The sequence below is a fragment of the Pundamilia nyererei genome, unplaced genomic scaffold (genome assembly GCF_000239375.1).
Source record: "Pundamilia nyererei isolate P.nyererei 1_Seehausen unplaced genomic scaffold, PunNye1.0 scaffold00210, whole genome shotgun sequence".
In the NCBI taxonomy this organism is placed as follows: domain Eukaryota; kingdom Metazoa; phylum Chordata; class Actinopteri; order Cichliformes; family Cichlidae; genus Pundamilia; species Pundamilia nyererei.
Window position 1 is genome coordinate 222,726 of NW_005187611.1, and position 9,924 is coordinate 232,649.

The window sequence follows — 9,924 nt, forward strand, 5'->3', positions numbered from 1 at the left end:
AATAAAAAGAGAACGGTGCATTTTGAAGACTTCCAGCCTCCTGTACTCGTCTCTGGAGTATTCCATTATTGCATTTAGCAGTTGAGACTGCAGTAAGTTAATGTACAGACCGCTGTGTGAGGATGAATGTTGCAGAGTGATTAGGTCAGCCCGGACGTTTCACCTCTTTCAGATGACGTTTAGCTGAGAAAAGCCACAGCATGCAGATAAATAAACTACTTCATGTGGTGTTATTATGACCGATTGTTTCACTCTTCACAAGTCAGTCATAGCAGACCCAAATATAGCAGAAATAGATTTTCAGCCTTCTGTACAGAGGACAAAAAACAGGTTATTATAGCTAATTTTTCATGCATGAGAGGATAGTTTCATATTGCTCCCTCATTTCCATTCCAAAGTTTAAAAATCACACAAAGTTGAAAAAACAACTGGATATAAGGCGGGCGGTCCTCTACCAGAGGCCTGGGAGCTTGAGTGTCCGCAGATCCATCTTTGCTGTTCCAGGACTGCGCTCTTCTGGACAGAGATCTCGGATGTTGTTCCTGGGGTCACTCCTAGCTTGGGAGTCACTGCACCGAGCGCTCCGATTACCACTGGGACCACCGTTACCTTCACCCTCCACATCTTCTCGAGTTCTTCTCTGAGCCCTTAATACTTCTCGTGTTCCTTCTTCCTGATGTTGCTGTCATATTGCTACATCTATCACTATGGCCGTCTTTCTCTGCTTGTCCACCACTTTTCTTTCCGGCCATCCCCATTTGTCTGTCTGTATCTGGAAATCCCACAGGATCTTAGCTCGGTCATTCTCCACCACCCTAGGGGGGCATCTTCCATTTCGACCTCAGGACTTTCAGGCCATACAGATGTTCCTGTATACTATTCCGGCTTGGTAATGGCATTCCATGTATTCACTTCCTGCTAGCATCTTACACCCTGCTGTTATCTGCTGGATTGTCTCAGGCGCATCTTTACACAGCCTGCACCTGATCACGGCGTAGGTGTTGATAGCCCGGATCTTGTTCTTACCGGTCAGCTGACTCCTCAGGACTTGCCTGACCCTCTGCCGGTACTTGGTGGTTGCAGCTTTCCTAGCAGCCTCTCCACTGTTTCCATTTGGTTGTAGGATTCCCAAATACTTGTAGCTGTCCTCGATGTTTGCAGTGTTGCCCTTTGGTAGTGCATCAGTGAATCGATGTCTCATTCACTCATACAGCTTGATGTTATCCATGTAGAAGATGGGCTGACAATTGCTCCGTTCTGTAGTCGGTATCCGTAGCCAGTCTTGTCAATGATCTCACTGAGAGGGTTCAGGCCTATGCAGAACAGCAGTGGGGACAGAGCATCTCCTTAGTAGATCCCACACTTTATGGTAACATGCTATTGGCTTGAAGTAGGCCTCCAGTGTTATATGCCACATCCCCATTGAGTTCCTGTTGATCTTGTACAATTCTAGGCAGTCCAGGATCCAGGCGTGGGGCATTGAGTCATAGGCCTTCTTGTAGTTAATCCAGGCAGTGCACAGGTTGGTGAGCCTGGTTTTGCAGTCTTGGGCGACTGTTTCGTCCACCAGTAGCTGGTGTTTCACTCCTCCGGTATACTTGCCAAGTCCTTTCTGTGCCCCGCTCATGTTAGCCACTGTGATGGCCGACAGGAGCTTCCATGTGGTAGTTGGAGATATATATTGAAATATTCAGCTGCCGTGGAATCACAATGTATAAAGTTATTGTAGCACATGTATCAGTGTTTTGACTGTTTTTCCTTTACAGACTTGTTCTTTAAATATTTAACTGTAACAAATTAACATCAACTTTATACCTAAACAACAACAAAAAAATGAAGAGATGCAGTAATTTACATATTTTAATGAAAATAAACATAAACATTGGCATTTTAACAGTGTATGGTCTTTATCCTTTACAAAATATCTTATAAATATTACAATACACACATTTCCTTCACTTGTGCAGTGGAAGTATTTGAGCTCAGCTTCCTCATACAAATAATATTTACCTTAGTTGCAAATCAATTCAATGCAACACGTCTTAACTAGTCTCGCCTCTTTATTTCAACTGTGTTGGATCATTAAATGTATTTATGCAAAAGTAGCAACAAAAATATTTCTGTGGCTTTAACTTATGTGACGCCTCGACTGCAACGCTGCTGAACTGCTGCGTGCTTCGTCTGTGTTGTCAACAAAAATTACAATTTTTTTTAAGTTAACAGAGAACTTAGAAGGTAAAAAAGGTAAATATAAACAAAAACAAACACTTGGTAAATATTTCCCTTTACAGCACCGCAGTGCTCAAAGAATAATAAAATGATAGTAAGCACTCAAACTAAATACAAAATGTTAATGTGACATTTAAATAACAGTGACAGGTAAAAATTTTTTATTGTGGCACATTAGAGGTAAACGCACGGAGGAAGAGGAGGATGACAGAATAAAAGCTGCATAGAGTCAATATCACAAATCTCTAATGTAGAGAAGATGATTTTGGAAGCTCGCGTGCCGTTTCTACTCTCAAGCAGATTCTTATCTTTAAGTTTTGAACATTTTTCTGACTTTATCAGTGCTGCTGTTTACTACATCCTGTTAGGGACGTATGAAGAACTGAAGCATCTCAGAGCAAATCACTGAGTGTGGATTCTTCCTCACTGTCTGTAAAACATCATGTAACACACGTCTTTACTGGAGCAGTCCAACGTCTGATTGCTTCATCAGCAAATTATACATCTTAATGCTTTTGCTGGTTAAACTCAATGAGCAGACGGATTTTATTTGGGTCGTTTGTCACAGTGAACGTCACATTGGTTCCATGTTAGTCTAAGTTGACTCCAGGCCCATGTGTGAAATAATTCTTCATATAAAAATAAACACATGATGCTACTCCAGTGTTGTTTACATCCTGTTTGTAAATTAATTAAAATATGATGGATTGAAATGTAAAATGTAAAAACCTCAAAGATTTCAAATTGAATTAACAAGCAGCATTCACTGCATCTTCTTTGTTACACTGGCTGTGCAGTCTGTCTGCCCACAGCTCTTCACATGTGTACTAAACACACACGACATGCACGGCTGCAGTCACACACCTCACTTACACATGATATTAACACTCTCTGGGATCAGACCAATCTTATTAGAAAATAACATTTACGGGTGAACACAGTCTTAAAAGCACATGAACTGCGAGTTAGAAAGACAAACTTTGGTTAATTCAGGACAACAAGAGCTACGGTAGGAGCAGATAAAGTTTTAGGCTTTTCCAAAAACCAAACGGATCGTATCCAAACTCTTTGGGGTCTTATAGCAGAACCCTGGTCCAAACTCATTCGGCTCTCCTGCTCTGACATCTATAAAACTCAAGTCCATAAACACACGAAGGAAAATAAGATGAGTGGAAGAACGTGGAAATCTCAGGATGAACAATCATGTTTCCAACATTATCTGGTGAGAGGATAAAACACCTGCAGGTTCAAAGGAGACACGATTCTTCATCCACAGGATTATTAGTAATAAATTATTATCAGGCAGTTTTTAAATACACATCATTACAATAAGTTACTTTAAATGTAGAAAAATATTATATACTGTTGTTACTTGGTGATAAAGTCTGACGACTGTGATGCTAAAAGGCAAAGTGCAAAAACAACTGAGGCTCAACAGGAAGTGTTTCTGAAGCCTCCTTTCAACAAAGGCTGGAAAAGGGACATGAAGTCCACATGAATGAGTCTCCTATAAATCTTCCACTGGTGTCCTGACACCAGACTTCAACAGACGTCCTGTTGGAGGCCTCAGTTTGGTTAAATATCTGTCCCTTTACGATACAATGAAAAGAAAACTATTGAGCGATGTGTGTTTCTAAGGTATTTCATAAGCAGAAACTCAGGAACTGCAGTGTTAATAGTGCAGAAAAAGGAAGTCAGTAGCCACAGCGAGTTCCTGCTGTTAACATCATGAATGTGTTTGCGCTTCACTTTAAACAGATGCTCAAGTTTCAGTTTCCAGAAATATCTGTGCTAAAAATGTAAATGATCATTGCAGAACTGCAACTTTTAAGTATCTGTTAATGCTCCATGTTTAGTGTGACAGACACATTCTGATGTCCTTTCTGTAAACTGCAGTCTTACAGTCAGCGCTTCATGTTTCTTCCTATTATTAACCAGGTCAGTGTCGTCTGTGGTTTTCAGTTGTGTTGCTGCTCGTTTCAGATAATGCAGCCCATGAACATACAGCGCGTGCAAAAGAGAAACGGTTTTCCTTTCTGACACGTTTTATTCCAAAAAACTGGAGCGAATGCAAAAACTGCAATCGTCAGAGTGAGACAGCCTTTAACTGCAGTCCATAACAAACAGAAGCAAAGCAGCTGGAGACGAGTGAGCATCACAGCAGCGTTTGTCTCATATGCTATAGAGGCTCTGTGTACCAACACTAACCCCCATCACAGCTTCGTTTAAAAGGACGTCTGCACTCTCTGAATGGCATGAAGTCAAAATAGAGATCGCTGCATGTAAAGCTGGCAACACAGAAACGGAGAGACTGAGAGCAAATATCCTGATTACAGGGCAGGATAAACCTTACAAAAGAAATACAGGCTGAAGCAAAAGCAGCCACATGTTCAGGCTTGAAGAAGATTTTTGACTTCATGAAATAAATGTATTGCATGAAGTCATGAGGATAAAGGATAAAGCAGAAGCAAACCAGAAAAGAAACCACACTGCTGCTCTTTTTAAAAACAGAACTCGCAGCCTTTTTCAGTCACTGGCAGCGTCCTCGTAACAGTTTGTATCTGAGCTACAGTCGCTGAAAACACTCAGCACTATTTTCAGCTGTAAAAAATATGATTATCTGATGCATGTGTGTCAGTGTTACTCGTAATATTTCTAATAAAGCTAAAATAAAGAACCTAAAAAAACAGAGTTTAGAGAAAAGCTTTTTCAGAGTCAGACAGTTCTGGTTTTGTTCAAAGCAAATTTCTCCCTCTGTCTTTTGTTTGTTTTTCATCTTTTGGTTTTGGTTTTTCAAGGTGCACAGTCTGTTTTTCTTTTTCTTTTTACATGTACATTTTTGCACATTTTTAAAACCCACAGTTATGTTGGCCTACACTATAAAAAATAATGCTGGAGGAAGAAAACCTGAATTTTCCTGATTTTGATTTGACCTCCAGTGATTGAACCGTCAGTCACAGTGTGTGATCACTTTGGTTTTTCACGGAGGAGAGGAAGGAAACATTTTCCTCTGCAGTGACGTCTTTGAGCCGTTTGTTGCCACGACAGCGTGGCTGAAGTCTGATGTAGTGCGCAGGAAGGAGGAGGATGATGATTTCTGGGTGGCGTCTGAGCCTTTGAGCCAGGCATCACGAGGACTGATCCGTCACAGTGCTGGAGCTCGAAGGTGCTGAGGTTCTCTGCAGAGGCGGAGAAGCGTGCTGCAGTGCTGCTGAGCCAGGCACTGCTATACCTGCTGCTGCTGCACCAACCGTCTGAAATGTGGCATGACTTTGCTCTCTGGGAGGTAGAGCGCCATCTCCAGGGCGACCAGGATGGTGAACTCGAATGATATGAGCTCCCTCCTGCTGATCCTGAAACGCTCCTCCAGCTTCTGCAGGAACAAACCAGCACGTGAGAGAAAACAAATACTTTCTGATGACACAAACCGTTTCATGTCTGACTCCACGTCTGTGGGAGTTTTAAATCTTGAAATTAAAATAAACATAGTATCTTTTGACATTTTTATACTGGCCGTTCATTTTAACTAAACTTCTGTGAAAAAGTATTTACCCTGTTTCCTGATTTCTTGCTTTTTCTTTTTTTCTTTTTATTTATTTATTAGCCAAAAAGAACCCAATTAAATAAAAACTGCAGTTTTTAAATAATTATTTTAATCTATTGAGGGTTCTTGGCAGCAAGAATTGCAATTGAGTGTTTGCAATAACTGCCAACGAGTCTTTCACCTTCAAACTTCAAAACTTTCATTTTTTTATTTTTAGCCGCTCAGAGATGGGTTTGCTGGTGTGTTTCTGTCAGGCTATCAATTATCACGAGTCTTCCACGTCCTGAAGCGGCAAAGCAGCCCCAGAGCTTCCACACTACCACCACCATGTCTGATTGCTGGTTTGATGTTCTCTCTTTCTGAAATGCTTTGTTACTTTTTAACGGGACTCGGCTCTTTCAGAGAGTTCAGCTTTTGTCCACAGAACATTTCCCTCAAAGTCGTGGGAATCATCAAGATGTTGTTTGGCAAAAGTGTGATGAGTGTGATTTTTGGTCACAGTGGTTTCCTCTGACCAATGGCCATGCCATGACCTCTGACCTTAACTGAGGCAAGTGAAGCCTGCAGTTCTTTAGATGTTGTTCTAAGGTCTTTTGTCACCTCCTGGATGAGTTGTTCATGTGTTCTTGGAGTATTTTTGGTCGGCCGGCCACTCCTGAGAACTGCCCACAGTTTTCTCCATTTGTGGGTACTCATACTCTCCACATGCCTCAGAAATGGCTTCGTAATCCTTTCATTGATAGATGTCAGCGACTGTTAAAATCACAGTTCTAAACCATTTTCCAACTTCACTGTTTCTTTAGATCGTGGTACGATGTGTCGCTTTATGAGATCTTTTCATTTGTTTCACTTTGTCAGATAACTTCTATTTTAGTGATTTCTTGATTAAACATGTATAACAGTAATAAGGCCCGAGTGCGTTTAGTGCAGCTGAACTCAGCTTTACAAAAACTATCGTTAATCACATTTAATAATTTAACAAGAGGGGAATTACTCTTTCACACAGGGCCAGGTATGTAAAGAAATGTAATCACCAGTTTAGTTACTCAGGTTATCTTTGCCTTTTTTTTTGATTTTCTGAAAAATAAAGTGTAACAAATGAGCATAAAGAAAGAAAGAAAGAAAGAAAGAAATGAAAGAAATCAGGAAAAGGACAAATCGTTTTTCACGGCTCTGTATTTGTAATCAGTGTTTCATTACATATGATAAATGAGGTAAAACTAAAAAGATCCATAACTCCATAAAAACTAAAGAAATGTGCAACGATCGTCTGCTTGGTAGTAGCGTGCAGGGTTTTTGGTTTGGTGGTCGCAGAACTGAAACAATTAAAATCAATATTTTTGAGCCATGACAAAAGTGAATATGCAGCATAAATACAATACAGTGATAATGCAGGACTCAATCAGACCTCAGGGATTCTCTCCTGCATGGTCTCAACACACAACTATAAAGGACATTAACAGGCTCTAGTCCTGCAGCTCGAACACTCAGCAGGTCGTTTTCCATCTGCTCAGGTAGAAAAGCCTCAGAGGCTGAGCAAGAGGAACATGATCTGACTCACAAGGCAGATTTTTTCACTGACAGTGTGTGTGTGTGTGTGTGTGTGTGTGTGTGTGTGTGTGTGTGTGTGTGTTTGCATTACATACGTCAATTAGATGTTTGACTTCCTGTTTCTTGAGGTCACTGCTGATCTTAGCTGCCAATAGGATGCATGCAGCTGAGACCAACTTCCTGTGAACAACATCAACAGTTACGTAACTGACAGGACATCAGGACATCAGGCCACAGAGTAACAATGTAACAATGCAGACTGCTCGCTCTCTGGACAACATTTATTCTTAAAAGAATTATTGTCTTAGTTTGTAGTTTGTTTGAAATAATGTATCAAGTCTTTATCAGGTGTTTTCTTTGCATTAACAATCAGTTTCTAATTATAAGACTTGTTGTCAGTTTTTGACTGAATCAGTCATCAGTTAGATCTTAAAGACCTTGAGTTGGATGTAAACATACTCTATAAAATAACTATAAATGTCACTGTGATGATGCACACACTTCAATAATAATTTTCCAGGCAGTTAACAGAGACAGGAGCTTTCCTTCATGTGGTTTATGGGACAGTGAGGACTTGAAGTTCAGTGCATCACAATCAAAGAATACAAACCATCAGCAACAGTGAGAAGTTTTTCTTTTAAACCGAGCTTATTGAAAATAAACACAAGGGGGAGCCACTTCCACACCTCACACTGTGGACTCCACACAGAAAACTGCAGCACATCCACCTTTTAAGCTATCAAACAAATCTTGTTTTACCTTTTCTAGCAGGAACACAATGTGATGAAGTCTTGAACCAATTAGATTTTCTACCTGAGACTAATTATGGTGCAGAATCACTTATAATAACAATAAACAGAGCTAAACAGTCACACATGATCCACAGTCGTCATTAACCAACATTTCAAGCAGAGTGTGAAGCCTATGAACGAAGCAGAAACCGATGACGAGCTGTTTACATGTGGACGAGATTCGAACAAACCTGTTCTGCTTGTTGAGGCGACCCTGCAGCACCAGCTTTTCAAAGTAGACGTATGCCATCGCGAGGGTGACGGGCTGCAGGCCGCAGTCCTCCCCGACTATTCTCATCTCTCTCTTTAGGCTGAAAAAGAAATAAAGCATGTTCTAATTATTTAATACTCCCTTTTCACATATCTGTGTAGGTTCTTAGTCATCCAGGTCATGGTAATCTAAGGAACGACTGGACTGCTTTAAGTTTCTTTAAGATGTTTCATGTCTCATCCCATGAGCTCCTTCAGCTCTAAGACCAAGTGGTGATCCAGTCGGCCCTTTTTCACATTACTGTGCTGAAATCCTTTCATTGGCAGAAATGAGAAACGTTACCTTCGGATTTTGCTGAGGGTGAGTTTAATGTGAGGAAACTTCTCCTTAAAAGTCTCGTTCATATCTTTCTTCAGATCAGACGGTTTGACATATTCTATAACTGTCGTCTGCAGGATAAAAGAACAAAGAGAAAAAGAGCAAAAGAAAATGAACCAAACCAGAACAATAAGGAGCGGAAGAATGCATAAACAGAGCACAGAACACATTTAACTGTAAGCAGAGACAATGAGAAGTCAAACAGTTGTCAGTGAATGTAAATAATCTGATGAGGATGTAAACACCGACGGGTAAATATTTCTTTCTGTGACTCATTGTTGCAAAGATGGCACCATTTCTCACGCAGGGAAACTCCTTCATGCTTTAGTTTACAGTCTTTCCAGGTATTGTGATGACTGTTCGCAGGAGTATCCAATAACCTCATCAAATCTGTTCCAAAACAGCTGCACTGACTTTACACACTAAATAAAAGTCAAACTCCCCTGCTGATTATTTTTAAATCTAACAACGACGCAGGCTTTGGTTCCACTGAGTCGGTCCGTCTCTGTGTCTGTCCTGTTATGGACAGATCACCTGGTCACTGTGTAGCCAAAACACAGTCTCAAGCCCCACCCCAGCTGATTTCTTTAAGCAGTTAAGAAAATGGATTGATGGCTCAATACTTTGACGTATTAGATCACATTGATCTTATAGAAATCCAATATTGCCTCACAGCATTCCTGCTTTTTCACTAATAGCCTCAAACACACAAAGGCAGCTCTGCTCTCTCTCCAGTGGGTTTGTTTTATTTTGCAAACTTAAGAGGGCTCCTTTAACCACATGTTGCATGTTTACAACTTTCATTATTTAAATGGCACACAACTCAACTGCTGACCTTTCACCTGCAAAACTTAAGTGAAGAAACAGACACACCTTTCCATGAAACAGCTTTAAAGTCACCAGCATTAAGAGGTGACAGTGAAGAGCTGCAGGTTCCTCAACAGTTTCTTTACAGCTCAACTCAGTTTAGACCTTAATCCTGATATTTAGTCACATACACGCTCATGTCAACACTTCCAAGGCCTAATTTAATGGAGAGAAGCCTGCGAGATAATCCTGGTAGATAAGCCTGACCTAAACCTTATCATATGCAGGTAACATGCACCGTTTCCATGTATCACATCGAACTGGTGTGGGTGGGGGGTGTTTTGTAGTTTAGGCGACATTGACAGTAGGTGGTGAAATCACACTGTGTAATACTAACACACACACACACACAC

At 40.7% G+C, this 9,924-nt stretch overlaps 1 protein-coding gene across 1 annotated transcript in view; it reads right to left on the reverse strand.

The window, feature by feature from the left end:
- Positions 1–5,033: 5,033 nt before the first annotated feature.
- cables2b (Cdk5 and Abl enzyme substrate 2b) overlaps positions 5,034–9,924 on the reverse strand; it is a 45,967-nt gene continuing 41,076 nt past the window's right edge. The window contains exons 7-10 of the mRNA XM_005748005.2: positions 8,669–8,775; positions 8,307–8,426; positions 7,420–7,504; positions 5,034–5,602 (exon numbers count right to left, since the gene is read on the reverse strand). Coding sequence (XP_005748062.1) covers positions 5,456–5,602; positions 7,420–7,504; positions 8,307–8,426; positions 8,669–8,775 — 459 coding nt within the window. The 3' untranslated portion in view covers positions 5,034–5,455. The remainder of the gene's footprint in view (positions 5,603–7,419; positions 7,505–8,306; positions 8,427–8,668; positions 8,776–9,924) is intronic.